The 18,302-nt window shown below is 35.4% G+C and overlaps 1 protein-coding gene across 28 annotated transcripts in view; it reads right to left on the reverse strand.

Annotated features, from left to right (window-relative positions):
* Positions 1-1,596: 1,596 nt before the first annotated feature.
* The window catches only part of KCNMA1 (potassium calcium-activated channel subfamily M alpha 1), a 509,088-nt gene continuing 492,382 nt past the window's right edge, over positions 1,597-18,302 (reverse strand). For 10 of the 28 annotated variants that reach the window (XM_042789210.1, XM_032982012.2, XM_032981993.2 and 7 more), the window contains 5 exons: positions 13,706-13,900; positions 11,983-12,101; positions 10,045-10,269; positions 7,955-7,983; positions 1,597-2,371 (listed from right to left, as the gene is read on the reverse strand). In XM_042789210.1, coding sequence (XP_042645144.1) covers positions 2,217-2,371; positions 7,955-7,983; positions 10,045-10,269; positions 11,983-12,101; positions 13,706-13,900 — 723 coding nt within the window. In that variant the 3' untranslated portion in view covers positions 1,597-2,216. Of the gene's footprint in view, positions 2,372-7,954; positions 10,270-11,982; positions 12,102-13,705; positions 13,901-18,302 lie in introns of those variants that run through there. The other 18 variants (XM_032982014.2, XM_032982011.2, XM_032982009.2 and 15 more) reach the window with 4 other exon arrangements.

An 18,302-nucleotide genomic window follows, 5' to 3' on the forward strand; every position in this document is an offset into this window, starting at 1 on the left:
CTGGATGTAGATTATAACGTGTCACTAGCTGAAGCAGTATAGATTGGAAGAACTCACTAAAATCATCTGTTTTGGGGACTGTGAAGTGGGTTAAACATGGTCTACATAATAATGAAAAACTACTTAAGTTGTTTTGTTACTTTGTAGGAGAGTGAAATACTTTTAACAATCCAATTTTATAGATGATACTGTATTAACAATTGTTATTTTCTTTAAATAACTAGTCTACAAAGTGTAACAACAAAGTAGTCACAGTCCAAGAAGTCACTCCAGAATAAAGCCTATTAGGTGTTAGTATGGTTATATTTGTACTGCAGCCAGTGGACAAACATTAAAGCTGAGATAGTTTAGTTTAAATGTTGGATAATATAGTGGACATCATTGTTTTCACGATAAATTAATCTGCTTTGTATTTGTTTGATTCATTGATATTTCTCTAATGATAAAAGTACCACAGTATGTTTTATTGTGGTGTTTAACAATTCTGCAAAATTACAAAGCCTAAAGTTAACTTGTACAATGAAACTGCCTTTCCTTGATGACTGGGTCTTATGTTTCTGTTTTAATCCTTGTTAGCACAGCCTTGTCTTTTTTTTTTATTTTTTTTTTTCCTCTACACAATTGTATCAGATGTTGCTAATTTGAGATAGAGTAACTAAATCATTTAGAACATCAAATGCTTGGGTGGATATATACTGCAGCACAGATATGAAACATTACATTTTGTCTGATGGCTCTAAAGCTTGTTGGCAACTTTGTGAAACTGCTGACACAAAAGGCACCCATCAAAGGCCTTTTGTAAGTTATCAAAATAAATACATTCATTACTTTTATTTTGATTTGGCTATTACTGTACTTTTATGTATGGTGTCCCAGCAAAATGAAAATAAACTAAAGAAAAAAAAAAAAAAAGCAACTGCTAAAATAAGATGATGTTTGGAGCAAGAATTAAGTGAGAACAGCATGTTGTGAGATTATAGATCTGAGGCTAAAGTAGTTTTTATCCTGATCTGAACATACCGAAACAAGATTTGGTGTGCCTTTTACCAAGGTATGAGCAACCACCAAAGTGCAAAGATTGGGAGCTAAACCTCTATATGTACCATGAAGAATTTGAACCAAATAAACAAGACTGATGCAAAGGCATCAGCACTTTTGAAGTAAGAAACCAACGAAGTATGGTAGATGAGAAGGTTTATAAATTATGATTTCATGCACTATTTATGCACTCCGGATTACAGCACTGTAATACATGGCAAAAGAAGAGGCATTGCCAAGGTTGCCTTTCTGAAATAAGCAACTGCTGATGGCGAATGGGAAGCGGAGTGGAATTGCCAGATTTGCCATTTATAGCAAGTGCTGCCTATGAGCACTTTATCTACACGGCCCTTGGTTTCGGGTAGTGATGTTCACTACGGCAGTGTCACAGAAGGTTATCAAGTGTGCTGGGCTTCTGTGTGTGTGTGCATGGTAGGAGGGGCGCGCAGTATATGTATGGGTTAGTGGAACGTAACATAACTGTCAATTAAGATGATCTGTATATGGTAATAAAACAAAGAATATTTCAGAAGAATGTTACATGTACAAAAATATGACTTTCAACTTTGAAAATAAATAAGTTCAGTTTATTAAGAGCTGGTGTCAATGCTGAACAAAATACACATCCTCCAGTAAAGAAACATTTTGGTGAACTGGTCTTTTTTTTTTTTTTCTTCTTTTTTTTTCATTTAATAAAATACAAGTTGGACCTTTTTTTCTTTTTGCAAATATATCATTTGTCTCCCTTAATTACATGTCTTTATAACTGTGACCATCATTCTCCTTTGAGCCAAAGACTGAGGTTTGTTTATTTTAAATTCTTAGGAGTCTGGCCACATATGCAGTTTGTTTTTGTTTTTTTTTTTTTAAGGGAAAATACTTGACAATGAAAAGAAAAGAAAAATATATTTTTTTTATAATAAATAAAAATAATTTAAAATGCTAGAGGCTATACATGACTAGTTTTGATTATGTTCATTTATAAATGAAATAGTTTCCAAAATACGTGGAAGCAATATTAAAGGCAGACAAACAAAGATCTGTCTACTTTATTTTCCCATTAAGCTTGCCCTTCTTAGCGTCTCCATCAGTGGTTCAGCATGTAAGAGGAATAAATGTCACATCACCATTCATGAAGTTTGTCAGGCTTTAAAAAAATAGTTCTGGCCTTGAAGGAGTCAACATTCATCTTCAACTTCTCTGATTGGTGGTATCAAGCTGCTTGTTGATTTATATTGATTGATCTGATTGGCCATGTGAGTGCTCATGGGCTTGATTTGAATGTTTCTGGGATAGGCATTATCCGGCTCATCTGTAAACCATTTCTTTTCTGCTAAGGAGCAAAATGGGTAGAGACAGAATAAGGAGGGAAAATGAGAGTTTTAATTAGTGAAGCACATATACACATATACATTAAAAAAAAAAAAAAAAAAGGAGGGAGGAGTAGTCAATAAAGTTTACAGAGAAAAGGCAATCAATAGAAGGCGACTTTGACTAATTACTAGCAATACAGCGCATTAGATTAATACCACTGAAAATACTTTTCATGAAAGGAGGATGACATGTTTGCAGTTTTGACAGTAGAAGCTAAAGAACACTGTCAATATGCTAGTCTGCTTGTTGAATGTGAGTGCTCTTTTTTTTTTTTTTTCATGCTCAGGTGAACACCCTCTGATTCATTCATTGAAAAAATGATACAAATAAAAGGCTAAACTGAAAAGCCAGGGAGAGCAGACGGAATAAGGGTAAAGAAGAAAAGAGCACGTGAGTCCATATACAGAGGAGCACCTAAAGAGTCAGAGGCTTCTCTGAACCATTTCAGCCTTGGGGTAGTCACTAACGCTGGCTCAGAAATCATGCAGGAGTATGTAAACAAGAACTTTCCACAGTTGGTGCTAGAATAAATAGGGTTTGCAGTCACGCCAGATGGCTGCATTTCTGCACAGGGTGGCCATTATACTGCTACTTAGCAACCTGGCTGCTTGGGTGCTGCTGACCTCTCCAGTTTGGGAAGGGGTATGGAACATACCTGATGCTGCAAATGACTGTAGTATGGACTCAAGTTAATACTGTGTGGATTGGTTGTGATATGTGACAGCAAGGCAAAGGAAGCAAGGACTTAAAGAAATATTAGAGGGGAAGCTGTTCCTTTTATATCTTTGGGCAGTGTCTCTTTCCATGAACATAGGAGGAATTTTATGGTACTGATTTAAGGTGGGTTGGGAGTAATGTGTGAGGGAGTGAGCATGCTGAGAGTCTGCAGCATTGCAGCCATTCCTTAGCCGACTATATTGCATAGTTCATATGTGGAAAAAAACTTCTCAAAATTCACAAAAGGAAAAAAAATCAAAATAATCTTCTTAAGCCATTTAGAGAGAAATTTCTGCTGTAATTTCTTAACTACAAGGGTGCAGCCTTACAAGATAACTCCATTCAGAGTCTTAGAAACTCCCAGACTTTGAGTGGCTTATGGTCATTAGATGTTTGTCCTTTGACTAGTATTTGTGAACAGGAGTCTCCATTCTCACACTCCTTCCACAAATTCCAGAGGTGGTTGTGCAGAGCAGTGGGCACAAATGGTTCTGGGGATGGAATTCTGCAACTGGGACATTTTCATTATTATACGCAAGGTTTACTGTGTGCCACATCAGAGCTCCTGCTCTTACATATATGTACTACGTCTCATTCCAATGGGGAACCCAAAATGCTTTGGAAAATTTAGTGGCTCATACATAAATTTAAACTGCCACTTTTGTTTACCACTGAAATGCTGCTGTATTTTGGCTGGAATCAGGGCACAAGTGGAAGGAGTGTTCATTTTAAATAAATAAAAAAATAAAAATAAGCAAAGCAAAATCCAACTTGGAAACCCAAGGATCGAGCACAAAAGCTCAGGAGGTGAACGAGAAAATAGAAACTGGAAAACCAGGAAGCATAAAGGGCAAATATCTGGGCAAAAATACATAAAAATAAGCAACAAGGTTTGAGGTTAGGGCCTCTAAAGAAGTGGATTGATTTCCAGAATTTCTAGACTTCTCAATCACTTTTGTATGAATTGGAAACACTTATACCTGATATGGATTTTAAGCATCTACATGCAGCACCACCACCCCCCCCCAACAACAAACCCCAAACTCATGAGGATTTAATCCATCCCTTTTTTTCAGATATACTTGTTATCTGTGCATTTGCATTTTAAGAAATTTAAATTGAAAAAAGTGAATTGCATTAATTGTTAGTGGCTTATTACAGAAGGTAAACAGAACTACTTTGTTGTAATTTTCTAAAATGTATTTTACTTCATTTTAAAATATCCTACTCATTTGTGATCAGGGTAAAGAGTTCCCTGCCCCCTTAAAGTTGCCCAAGTCTGAACAATGCTCAATCTCCCATCTCTCTCTCTCTCTTACCTATTATAATTAAGTTCCCTTTGATTTGAACAGATTGGACGATAGGAATTCATAATGTTACATCCTGCACACTGAAGCTAACTGATTAAGTGCTTTAAATTATTCTTCCTGACAGAATGATAAAGTTACAATCTGTTCAGAGATGATCTACAGCTTGCCAGACTCCTACTGCTTCTTTCTACATTCATTTATCTTTTTGTCAAGGAGTTTAAAAAAAAAAAAAAGAAAAAAAAAAAAAAAAAAAAAAGAAGCTTCAATTCCATAGATCTTTTAAAGTCATCAGAACATCTGAATTATTAATGAGACTTTAAGGGAATGGTTCCTGATGGGGGCTGGTTTAAGAAAGGTTGTAGAAAAAAAAAATATGGGAATGTGTACACATCAAAATAATTTCAGCTCCATTTAAAAAACCATTTAGTTCAAGTGTGACACATGAACCATTATGCATTTGTGGAAACCAATTTTATGTGATCTATGATTAAACTAACCTTTCAGAGAGGTGTAAAGTGTGATGGTTATCATGTTTTAAAAGCCTTGCAGGATCACATAAACAATTTCATACTAACAGTTTTCTAATGGTTTGTGTTTAAAATGATTCTGAGGCAAGTTAAGCACTGTGAACTTCTATCTCTACCTTTTTTCTTAACATATGGTGCACAAACTTTCCTTGCAAACAGAACTTCATGCAAGTTAATTCAATCTCGTAGAAAGAAAGGGGAGAACTGTGTGAGTGCTAAGGATCAGGGATGAATTGCACTGTTTCTCAGCAGCCAGTGTAAAGCACTTCTATCTCCCTTGGTTTCCCTGGAATTTTAAAAACAAGGCAATAATTTATATGTTAGTCCTTAGAATAAAACTCATCCACAGAGCTGATCTTTAGAAAAATGCCATCAAGTCCATTTTTGCCTTTACCTGGCAAATAATAAATGCAGAAAATAAATAATAAATGCAGAAACTGGTAGATTCTAATTACTTTCTGCCAGTGCTGAAAACTTGATCCAGGCATTATCATCCTCAGCATCAAATGTTTGGACCCAGCATTATACCTTTCCTGTTCCTTTTCTGTTGTTAAAATCGTTTTTTACCACATAATGATGAATCTCCTGTGAAAGTCCATCAACCTCTGTACTTACCTTTCAAATGTAGGCTTGACACTCCTCATTTTTACTCTTGGTCACTAAGATATTCTGCTCCCAGTTACTAAATGTCCTTCTTGAATCCCTTACACACTTTTCAATCTTTTTTTGTTATGCTCACAGTCTGACTTTGATATGTCTTTCAAATTCTTAGTACAAATATTTACGTGCCTTAAACAACTTACTCTTTCCTTTAAATCAGTCCATAAAACCCTTTTTTAAGTCTTTATATACTGTTCACCAATTTTTTTTTAGTTCTCTGTCATGTTAGTCTGTTTCTCTTCCTTTTTGGCATATGCATATTGAGCCTTACCGTATGTATTTCTACATTGCAGTGAGAACAGGCATAGTTTTCTATTTTATTTTTTTTTAAGAGCTATTCAACAGAGTCCCTGATCTTCCTACACTATTTGACAGGTTCGTTTTTGACAGCATAACCTGAGACATGTTGGAACAGCTCAGTAACTTCATGTATCAGAAAGCTGAAAACGTTTGCTTTCCTCTCAAACACCTTTGTTTGCAATGGGCTATGAGCATCCCCGTGCATCCATGAAGGTTCTAAAGGCTTCATGCTCTTATTACAAATAAATAAAAATTAACGTCTTGTGTAAAACTGTTCCCTGCAGCATAAAAATATATAAATAACTAAAGTAAAATGATCAAAATACAGATTTCTTCAACTTGTGTAAGGCTATCAATTCTCTCCAACAGATTTATAGTTCTGGTGCTTTAAAATTTCTGTCATTAACTTTGGACAAAGTAATCACATTTGAATATATGTCACTGTGAAATACCCTCTAGTCTGAGCAGAGGCAAAGAAAGCCCTAGCTAAGCATGACACAAATCTCTAGTCTCACCATAATCCCAGATTACTTTACAATTGTTTTAAACATTTTTTTTCTTTTGTGACACTTTCAGTTTCAAACGAGTCTGTATGTATGTGTTTGTGTGACTCTTCCTCTCCACACAGGCAGCTTGTTTATAGTGAAGCTGAAAATTCTGCTATGCAATTTCTTCCAGTATGACAAAAAAGTAATGAAAGTTTCTCCACCCACCTACTCAGCAATTCTTTGTTTAGCAGATGAATATTTTACATGTAGCAGGCAGTAAGTAATTTGCAGAGAGAGAGGGAAGAAACTATTCTTACTTTCTGTGATAGTCTTTATTCTCCTCCAAGGTAACTAAAGTTTTGGGAAAAAAACGCTATTATGGACTTGATCTTGTTGATTTTTTATTTTTTAAACAAGCAAAATTCTTACTTTTGACAATGGGAATTTCACTGGAAAATGCCTGACTGCCAGTTTACACTTGTGGGAACCCATGCCAAGAACCTGCAGATTTGCTATATGTGATTTTGTATCAACACTCAGATCAACAAAGTTACTAAGAACCTAGTTCCATTATTGAAACAATGCTGGGACTGATGTAAGTGGCAGGACCTCCATTTAAAGCTCTAAAGCAGCTCATTGGTGCTGCTTTTCCTCTTTCAAAAACAAACCAGGACAGTTACTAAGAATATTTGACTTGGGATAAGTTTCTGAACAAACTGGAGATTTCTTGTTACTTTTCAATATAAACAATTTTGACAAGATAACATAGTTGATTTAAGCATTCCTCTACCTCCTAACTTCATTAGTATATCCATATATGCATCCATATTAGATATTCCTCTTCTGTTCATCACAAAGTAGACATGTTGCTTCTCTAACGTACACTGCTTATATTTTTTCTATTTGAGCTGCACAGTTATACAAGTACTATTTTTTTGGATAAAAATCATTACGTAGTATGTGACAAGTGGCTTCATATTAACACCCTTCCTTCCTCTGGTAAATGGAAAACAGATAAAACATTAGTGGAAAAGCATTTTGGTGTCAAAGCCATTAACTTTCTTCCAAAATGCGTAACTGCTCTTCAGTCAATATTGCCAACATAAAAAGATGCTCATGAACATACATGGGGGACAGGGGAGTAGGGAGGGGAAAGGAAGTAAGGAAATGGAATGAGGAATGGGAAATTAAAGTAATATCTGCACCAGGATAGGCATCTTCATTGAGCAGGAACCTAGATGTTTACAAAAGGACACGTGCAATTAGAAAGGCAAGCAGATGAGAGGGTAAAAAATAAAACAGGGTTGAGCAACAGCAGCAGCAGCAGCAGCAGCCAGTTTTACTTCTGGTTTGGAGGGAAAAAAAAAAAAAGGCAAAAGAAAACCAACAAAACAACCAACCAACCAAACAAACCAATAACTGAATAAAGTTTGTAACTTTTTTTTTTTTTTTTTTAATTTCACAAGTTTTCACAAGGACAAAGTTATAGAAGGAAACCCACAGCAGTTGCTAGGTCATGCAGAACCATTAATTGTCATACCTTGGCCCATTCTATTCATCCTTGTTGCACTTTAGAAAAAGAAGTAAGCTATGTAAGTTTTACAATGCTTTTAAACTGTCATATTTCCTGTTGAGCACTTTAACTGGCACATCCTTGTAGTAATAAATATTCTTAGGGCAAAACATGATAACTTTCTTTGCAAAAAGAAACACGTGAATTTGTCTTTATGATGAAGAGCAACTGTAATAGACTCATTTGTAGGGGAGCATCCATAATTTGCAACGTATTTCACTGAGGACTTACAGCTGCATTTGAATGCACACATATACTGTATTCCAATCATTATGCTTAACACTGCACAGTGGTACTCTCTGTAGCCCACTTATATGGTTTCAGGTTTTGTCAGTAAAAGTGCTTGGCTTCATTGTCAATTCACACAGCAAGCAAATCTTCAAAATTATCATGCTTGGGGAAGGGGAAGGTAGAAAACAACACTAACCATAAAAGCACCTTGTCTCGGTTGGCAGTTACAATGCTAATCACTCCCACATCCAAATATTTATTTTCTGTCTGCATGCTTTCTTGCTGGGTAGTCAAGGAAAGTGGTATTTGGTTTTGGCCTCCCTACCCTGAAAAAGTCTTCATACCACCTAGAACTATTTCTATATTTCAAAAGGTTGCTATTTGAAATTAAAAAACCAAGGTTGAAGTATCATTTCTATTGCCATCTAGGATAGGTTCCTTTCCACTATATGTAACTCCCTGCCACCATTTTTGTTTGGGTAGGTGTGTCTTTGGTGAGAATCTGCAAGAACCAAAGTCTGGCAAGTTCCTAGAACATGATGCCTCAGCACAGTGAATATTTCTACCGCAGCCCTTTTTCTCTGCTCTTTAGCTGTCTAGGGCACAGCACCTTTTCTTCACGACTGGGAGAGACCTTAAAGGTACTCAGCTGCCTTCCCCTGTATTCCTGGGTACTGGCACACACCTGTTGAAAAGAACCAGCTAGAACATGGAGCAGGATTTCTGAAGGATCTTCGCATATTAGGACCCTTATTGGAAGATTTATATCAGCACTCTAACTTGGAAAAGTTAAACTACCATCTGGGGAAAGGAACAAAGTCCCCCGAGATCTGATACTTAAACATAGAAAAATGCTTGCTCTTTTCTGAACATTATTTATTCTGTACATAAGGTGACTAATTCACCTTTTAGAGACGTAAAAGTCCCAGGAAGGCAGTTTTTAATGACTTACATCCAATATTTATGATACATATGGCTTTTTATCCCAAATGTCAAAAGTGAAAGAAAATATAGCTATTCATGTGGCAGTATAAATAGACAGAATAATAATTTAATATGCAATTAGGTTTTTTCTAAACTTAAATTAAACCATTGAAGTTTTACAACTCCATGCCAAGACAATTTCAGCGTTAAAGGGACAAGATGCTATCTCCAAAAGGTTAGTATTTTAAAGAAAGTCCTTAAACAAGCAGAAAAGTCCCTGATGTTGCTTTGGTATAAAGCAGGTGTGTAGCAATAATCTATACAAAGAGTGTAAGCCCTATACAATATAAGCTTTGAGAGTGAAAAATCAGTAGGGATTTTTTTGGGGGGATTTTTTTTTGTTGTTGTTCAATGGTTTAGTTTTATAAACTTCAAATAAATGTAGCAACTCCTGTAACTATGAATATAAAAAACCCTACCATAACATACATCAACACTTCTGCACTAAATGACTTTCTTTGTGTTACTCTGACATGAAGGGCAAGTGTTCATATTAAATATACTCTGTTTTCTGATATGTAGAGTAACTGCAGTGAGTTATTTATGTTTTCAGTGTGCCTATGGGTTTAGAATTTTTTTTCTCCCCTAGCATCATAAATAACTTTTGGTCCGTCTGCTTTGTTGCTGTTGTGCTTAAGGGTTTTATGGTGGTGAAATAAAAATGACAATCACATGCACACTGTCATACATATGCAAAATATGTGTACAAAAAGGGAGAACTCCATGGGAAAACAGGGTACATTACTGCTGGAAACATTAACTGGGGAGAATGAGTGGTGAATGCAAATTTCACACACAGTGGGAGCAGGTACACATATCAAAGTCTATCTTCCTGCACATACTTCTGTTTTTCCCGGGAATCCCTGGTCTTGGTGCGGTTCGGTCGGTTTGCTGTTGATGGGATGGAGTGAACTGATGAGCTCTTCTTGCTGGAAGAATAGGAGGAATGGGAGGAATGAGAAAGACTGGCCCTGGACTGGCCAGCGTTGTGGTCAAATTGCATCAAACAGAAGATCAAGTCTGTCGGCACAAGCTCAAATTCATATGGTGGGTTTGTGATAACATAACTGGAGAGAAAGGAAGAAAGAAAGAAAAAAAAGAAAGAAAGAAAGAAAGAAGGAGAAAGCAGATTTAGATTTGCACTAAAAAAATTCTTTTAGAGCTTTTATCTCATGAACATTTACCCAGAACTTTGCATTTCTGTTTCCTTCAGTGTGTACCTAACTTTAGCTCACATAATACCCATTATGATTTAGGACCTTCTTCTATCAGACATCACTTTTTGTATATTTTCTGTTGCATAGACATACTGGCTAAGCAGGACATTCTTCAAGTGAATCATGTCATGATTTTTCAAAGACACTATACAAATCACCTTCCTTTCTCTAGCTGCACTGTAATGCAATGACTCTAGCAAACAGATTTACATATTGACAAAACCCAGTAATATACCCATCAGCAATGGTATTTTAAAAAATGGCTGAAAAGCAGGGAGAGGAGGACTTTAGGTTCAGTTATATTTAAATACATATTTACTATATATTTATCAGATATTTAAATACTGCCAATAGAGTAAGGGATATAATTATTTGTTTGGATTGTGACTGTACATAGAGTAAGTTAAATAAAATATAACAGAAAATTTGCAGTGACATTAATTTTGTTCATTCATTCCACATGTATATTCCATCATTGCTAAGTATACATCCCAGGCCTGAAATAAAAACTCTATCAATTTCAAGAATCTCCACCTTCAACTAACCCGTTTTCAGGATAGGAAGGGCTTATAGACCCTGCTGTTAAATTTTTTCATGTATGTGACAAAACATATTTCAGAAAGGCAATAGGCATTTTCTGTCCAAGCAAGAAATGAGTAAAAATTGATCACGAAGCTCACAACTTCTTAAATTAATTCAGTGCTCATAAGAAATCTGGTTTAGCTGCCTCAGGGACAGAAGTCACTTATTAATCCAGCAAAAAATCCCAAGTATAGAAAGTACAGTGTAAATCTAACCTGAAAATCATTTTTTCTACCCAATTTGTCCGAATCCTTACAGAAAAAACTGTCCTGGTGGGCTGCAGGGTTGTTTATTGCCATCTTCATCCAATAATGATGTTTTTTGTAAGGAATAAAACAGTAACCAATGGTAGATTTATGATAGTTCCGGTATGGGTCTGTGTGTGTATTTCTAGTAGGCACTTAATTAAGACACATTTCAAGTAAGCTGCTAAATGGCCTTCAGTTTGCAAAGATGGCAATGTGTCTGCTTTATTAAAACCACCGGGGTCAGCCTTGGTGCTACTGAAGTAAAAATGCAGCCTACCAAGAGAAGTGTTTGCATTTACTGAAAGAAATTATGATTAGATACAGATAGAACCAATGGGAAGCCCACAGGAGTATTTTCTGAGCATTCAGAAAGAATGTCTAGCTACTGAAATCTAAATTATTATCCAGTAACTTACAGCTGATTTTTATAAGCAAACAGAAGTCCTTTCCTTGTATGGAAGCAGTGGATCATCATAAATCAAAGACGATATAGATATGTTCTGTAAATTTACTTTAAAAATTTTTTATTAAAATTAGCTGAAAACTTATGCTATTATATCCAGCCTGTGATTTAAACTCAGCTAAAGAGTCATCATGAGGTCCTCAAAGAGTTAGCTTTTGTGGCAAAGTTATGTAAAAGATGGAGAAAGCTCTTTTTTTAGTTTTATTACAGTCACTGGGATCTTCCTCGCTGAGAAGATTGAAGAATAGTGTTCTAAAAGATTGGACTTACCGTTTAGTGCATTGGCTCGGAGTACTTAGGTGTGCATCTCTTAATCGATAAATTCCAAAGCAAAGCATATTGTATGTTTTCAGTGCTTTACAAAATAGATCTCCATAACAACCTCCATCCTAGGAGAAAGAAAGGAGAAGGGGGAAAAAAAAAAAAAAGAACAGCACATTTTTTTCCCTTTCTTTTCTCTGTTAACATAATGTCAGGGAACACGATTTTCAGTATGAGCCTGTACAAAAAGGACAATGTATAGACAGTGCGTGTCACGAACAAGAATTTTTTACCCAAGGAATTTATTAACCTAAATGTTTTATTTCAAATAAATAATTATGTAATTTGATCATTATTTTGGAGAGCTTTGGTCCATGAAATGATGGTAAATTGGGAAAAATGAGTGACATGCTTTAAGTTGGAAAGATATATTTTGGTACTCAACAATGTATATTCTACAAATTACATTAACCGTGGTATTGAAATTGCTAGCATTTTTGACCCTTTTTTGACAGTAGCCATGCTGTCATCTATACAAATAAATTCACTAGTGAGCACAAGAGAAATTAGAGTTCTGAGTGGAGTGGTTAAAAGGATAATAAAGTATCTCCTGCTTTAAAATAATGATGAAACATATGCCATTTTTCATAAATAATATAAAATATTTTGATTAGAAAAAAAAGTTTAGATTTGATAGTCTGTGTATCTAAAATATTGATTCTTAAGTAATGATGAGTGTTAATGCATTCTACCTTCGCTGATGTGGTGTAATTGCACTGGCAAAATAGCATTTGAAGGATTGGTATTGCATGTTTTAGTTGTGAAAATGTTATGCCACATGCCCGAGTGTTTTGATGAGCTGTTACTCTCAGCTGTGAATAGATTCCTACATGAACTGAAAGGCTGTTTACTTTGTACTTTTATCACCCTTAATCCTTTAACTGGGATTCCCTGTCATTTCTGTGAAGAAGGTTGCTCCATTCTTTTTGAACAGAGCTGGTGAACGCAAGGTTAATTTAAGAAATATCAAATCCTACATCATCATCAATGTGAAGTGGGTGCTTTGGGATTTGCCTCAACATTACAAGATTTGGTCCAGAAAATGCTTCTGGATACTCCTTGATCCAAATACACTGTTTTTTTTTTAAAGATGGTTTGTTTATTTGGTTTTGGGTTTTATATTGTTTTGGTTTGTTTTTTGTTTTTTGTTTTTTTTTTACTTCACTCTTAGGATAGTGGAGTCAAAATGTCAGAAAATTAGGATTTCCCAGGAATTTTAGTTCGTCCAGAAACAGAGAAAAAAAACCTTATAGCTTTGTTTTCAAGCTAATAAGCATATTTTAAACAAGAACTGGAAGCACCATGGGAAGACAAAATAGGCTTATCAAAACCCAGCAAAGGCATAGATATTGCTCATGTTTACAACAGATTATAGTTAGAATGGTTATACCATCCAAGTCAGTTCATCCACCTCTTTAGCTGACAGCTATGAAGAGCCACAGGGTTTTCTGTATGAAATATCCAGGCATGGAGTCTGAGAAGCCATATAGCTTCTTGAAAAGGATAAGTGTAAACCTGGCACCCTATGCTCTAAATAGGCAAATGATCTAAAAGCTCTATTAAATTAAAGAATGGAAATAATATTCTAATTAAGATAGATTTTTGATTCAGTCTGAGGAAAAGAAATAAATTGCAGACCAGCCTTGGTCCTACGTTTCCCTCATGATCTTACCCCTAGGTCTGCAAATGGCCCGTCATACAAAGCCAACTGAGCAACTCGACACCTGTCCCTGTTTGCAAGTGTCTGGGGTGTGCTGTAACCTCCTCTCAGTGCATTTTCCTCAGCAATCAGTGCTTCCAGCTCTGGTGTGGCTCCTCCTGTTACCAACGTCCGTATCAGTGTGAGGATATTGTCATTGAAGTATGTCTGCAGAGATAAAAGAAAGCTCTTTAAGCAAACACCATTAAAGTCACAACTGAAGACATCCAAATTACAACTTTTCTGGGTTTCTGCTGTTTAAAGTTCTTGGCTGTCTCTTCAAATAATTTTATATAGGAAGTGAAAAGACAGCAGCCTCCAATTACTCTATTTTATTCTATCCCATTAGGCTCCTATACTAGATCCTTCATTTTAAACACCAAATCAGGCTGATTTTTATTAAAGTATAAAAATCTGAATGATTTATGTTTCCTATAATTGGTGTTAGTAGTGATGCAATGACTGCTTTCCTTCTCATTGCCTTCATGTCTAATAACGGGCTTTAAGACATGTAATTGTAAAATTCAGACCACATTTAAAGCTTACACCGGCTAGATTGCCTTTCTACTCTTGTCACCAATTCGTTGGGGAGCTGCCTTTGTGCTGCAAATGTCATTACTTATTACTGTGGCTGGACTCTAACAGTCTAACCGATGTATTGTACTAAACATCTTATTACGAGACTTGACAGTGTTCAGACATAAGCATGTATCAATTAAACATCTTGAGTTCATTCCAGATAAATGTATGATGAGTTTGGGATCCTGGTGGTCCTTTTAAAAAACTCTAGGGTATAGGGTAAGTGTGGTTTATTAGGGAAGATTTACTCCACACTGACGTTTTGCCAGCATCTGTAGCATTGCTGGTCTGTCAGACAAACAATGGGTACTTTAAATATTAATTTAATGTCAGATGAATGACTTTCAAGTTCACTTAAAAGTATACTGGTATAGTTTAGAGATACTCGTTAAATATCTCCAACGCAATGTACTGGGCAAAAAATAATGCTGAACAAAAATAAGAGACACCATCACTTACAGTGTCACTAATGTCTGTGTTTTCAGAAGCTCTGCAAGTGTGGGGGACATACGAGAAGAAAATGAGCTCACTGTACAGTACACAGGATTGACATTACTGGATATGTGAATTCCATTACTAGATTTGTGACTTTTGTTGAATTTAGGACTTGGAACAAATGTCTGTAATCCAACCAAGTGAAAATGAATACTGAATTTTCAAACAGTGCTTGTTGTCCAAAGGTAATACTTTTTAAATAATACTTTTAAATTAAATTCATTGCTCTATCAATATAATGTAATTGTATTTAATACATGGATAAACTGAGGTACAGGTTGAAATATTTTATCCTGAGATCAAAAAGCAGAACTGGCTTCTATCCATGTTACTTTGATATTCTTTCTTTGTATAATGAAACTTCAGTTTCATTGTTCACTTGAGATGACAGATAAAACAAAAGAAAATGAATTCTACGCAGCAGCATTTTTCACTGTTACACTGAAGTTTCATAACTTCAGGCTTCTTTGCTTATTTACATAGGTATATTATGTCATTCACCTGTTGATTAAGTTAAAATGAGAGGAACATATTGTTATTGTTATACATGCCCTAAAGCAAATATTTGCATCTCATTAACTCCAATTATTTTAAATTAGCCCAGGTAAGGCACTACACATTTTAAATACAAAGGGTACTGGAAAGAGTTGTCTGACATTAGCAGGGGTTTAGGAAGATTCAGTTAGTCTAAAACAACAGCTAATCTCACATGAGCTCTTATATATGTGGATGCACTCAAACCTCTCTTAACATATAGAAAAATCAATGTGATCCCTTGCAGGAATGTAAGTCTGGAGTAATTACATGATGTTTAGTAGGAATTGCTGTAGTGACAGAGAAAACATTCAGGCATGATTGTTTATTCTTCAATTACTTCTTCCTGAGAATCAGAGTTGTCCTCTTTGGCAACTCTTCCCACTGTGCTACACTTTTCCAGCATGGAAGTACTCAGAACAAAAAAATTGGCATTAAGTTTAGTCTATTTTCTTAGACTTTGACAGTGTATACCATATACCACTCAGAACTGAAATAATCAGCACAATTCCTTTCCTCCTGCAGTTAGGCAGCAATGTTATTTGACATCAGTTTCATGGATATAAAGTCAAATTCTGCCGGATCTAGAAGTTGGAGGCACTGCAATTGTAGAAGCTGGAAAAGCCCCTTCAGAAAAATGTGCTTCAACATATTCTATATAGCACTTTAAGCACACATCTTTACAGAATCATACCATTTTCTTCAGTAGTGTCTTTTCTCATGCCTTCCTCACTCTTTTATTCTGTGTTTTTGACTCCTTTTTCTCTTCTAAGTAGTGATATTTAGTATTATTAAAAAACGCTATTTTCGGTTTTACATGTATAAATCAATATAGAAGAACATGAAACAAAAGTAAAGCATATCTTTACAGGTAGATTTTTCAAGTCTGGTTTACAATGCAGCCAACTATGGTAAGAAATGTTCACCTGCTGTAAGACTGATAGATGCTGATTCGTGTAAAATATTTTTATAGACTGTTGAATTGCAGTGATTGGTAAAACATGCAAAAAATTGTATGAATGATTTTATTAGTCTTTAGGAGGTATCATTAGGCCGGCCTTCACTGGTTTCCAATTTTTTATCTCTCTATATATTCTGTAATTCAAATTATAGCAACTATAGCCAAAATGCAAGATTGAAACACATATACTCTTAGCTTATCTGAATTTTGTACTGTGCAATTGCACAGTTACTCCTTATTGTAAATTCAGTTATATCTCACTAGTGCACAACCTACTAAGAAGTTATACTGTGGCCATATTACTATAGATGTCATATTAAACTGGTGAAGGAAAGCGTTAGTAAAATAATGTATCAAGTCAGGCACCTGTCACAAATTCATTAATACAAATAAAATAAATAAAATAAAATAAAATAAAATAAAATAAAATAAAATAAAATAAAATAAAATAAAATAAAATAAAATAAAATAAAATAAAATAAAATAAAATAAAATAAAATACACACACATACACAAACCCCACTGCAATTAAGACATAATGGGCCCAGTTCTGACTTATGTGCCAACCAGAGTAACTCTGGGAGCCATACACTACTATGAAACTGATGCAAATGAGAAAAGAATCAGGTCTATTGTCGTTGGAACAGAATGCTGTCACCGGAAAAAGGCCTCCCACTGCTAGACAAATGTTAAGGCAAAGCTAAGACACTTATTAGCAAAGAAGGCAACATTTACCCTGGAACAATGCCTTAATTTGGGTTTCACACCATGACTGATGTGGATGTCACCATTTAATCAGATGGATGAGTGCAGCCAAGTGATGGTTTTTGTGTTTTTTGCCATCAATGAGTGAAAAGAATCCAACTTTCAGGACAGACTGCTCTGGCTTTGCAACTGGTCATAAAATGGCCAGCCATAAGCAAGAAAGGATGGTTGAATAGGAAGCTGTAACTTGTCACCTTCTGCTAAACAGGGTTGCTTTCTCCTGTACTAATATATTTCACACTCCTCAGGAAAAATCTGCCTGTCTATGTTTCCAATTGTCACAAAAATCAGACACCTCTCATTACCTCTTGCTGGTTTGGTACTGGGGGAGACTGAAAATCTGAACTAGCTGATATCCATTTCCTTTGGAATAACAATACACTGAAATTAATTTGAGAGTGATCTTCTACTTGCTCTGTGGGAGGGTACATGGCCTGGATATGACAGTACTTATAAGAAACTGATCTACAGAATGTCTTTGGAAAGGTGCTGCTGTACTTAAAAGTAACAAGACGTATTCCAGTGATGGCAGTGAATCACTTTTGTTGATTGTAGAATCATAACTGAAAAAATACTAGTTTGCTACTGCCATTAACTGGACCCCACACTGGACATCTGTATGACACTGCTATAACCAGCTTCAGGAATGAGAACATGAAATAGGTGTAGTCTAAACACAAAAAAGAGGAAATGCATCATAGACACTGAAAATGGGTAAATAGCAAGGAAATTCTCACATAGATATCTGAGCTAGCAGTGCCACCTAGCCTATGCTCCAGAATTGTCGTGCAGCTCTTTCAAACATTTCATGCTTTCCCATTTGTTCAATCACTTTTTCGAGTATAATTACTAGAGTGCTTATGTTTTGCAGTTAATGCTGTCAAGCCTTTTAAACTAATTGGTCTTTTACAGAAAATTTAACTGAAAATTAGCACATCTTTTAATAACATTGCTTTAATTTTAATAGCACGCTGCCTTTCATTTATAATTACTATAAAATTGTCAATTTCCAAGTCATGTCTGCCATTTTTTTTGTGTTTGCCACTGTTTTTTTATAGATTTCTTTTAAGAAGACTCCTCCTCCACTGCATGCAGTTTTTAAACATCGCTTTCAAACAAATATTTTGCTTTTCTTTTTTGGTTGGAGGAATTCTGTTGAATGAATACATATCCAAACCTAAGGAATGACTGAGCTAACATCAGTAACTTATACCAATAATAAAAGGGCTTTTGAGA

This window comes from Tyto alba, unplaced genomic scaffold, assembly GCF_018691265.1.
Source record: "Tyto alba isolate M040663 unplaced genomic scaffold, T.alba_DEE_v4.0 Super-Scaffold_1, whole genome shotgun sequence".
Classification (NCBI taxonomy): Eukaryota; Metazoa; Chordata; class Aves; order Strigiformes; family Tytonidae; genus Tyto; species Tyto alba.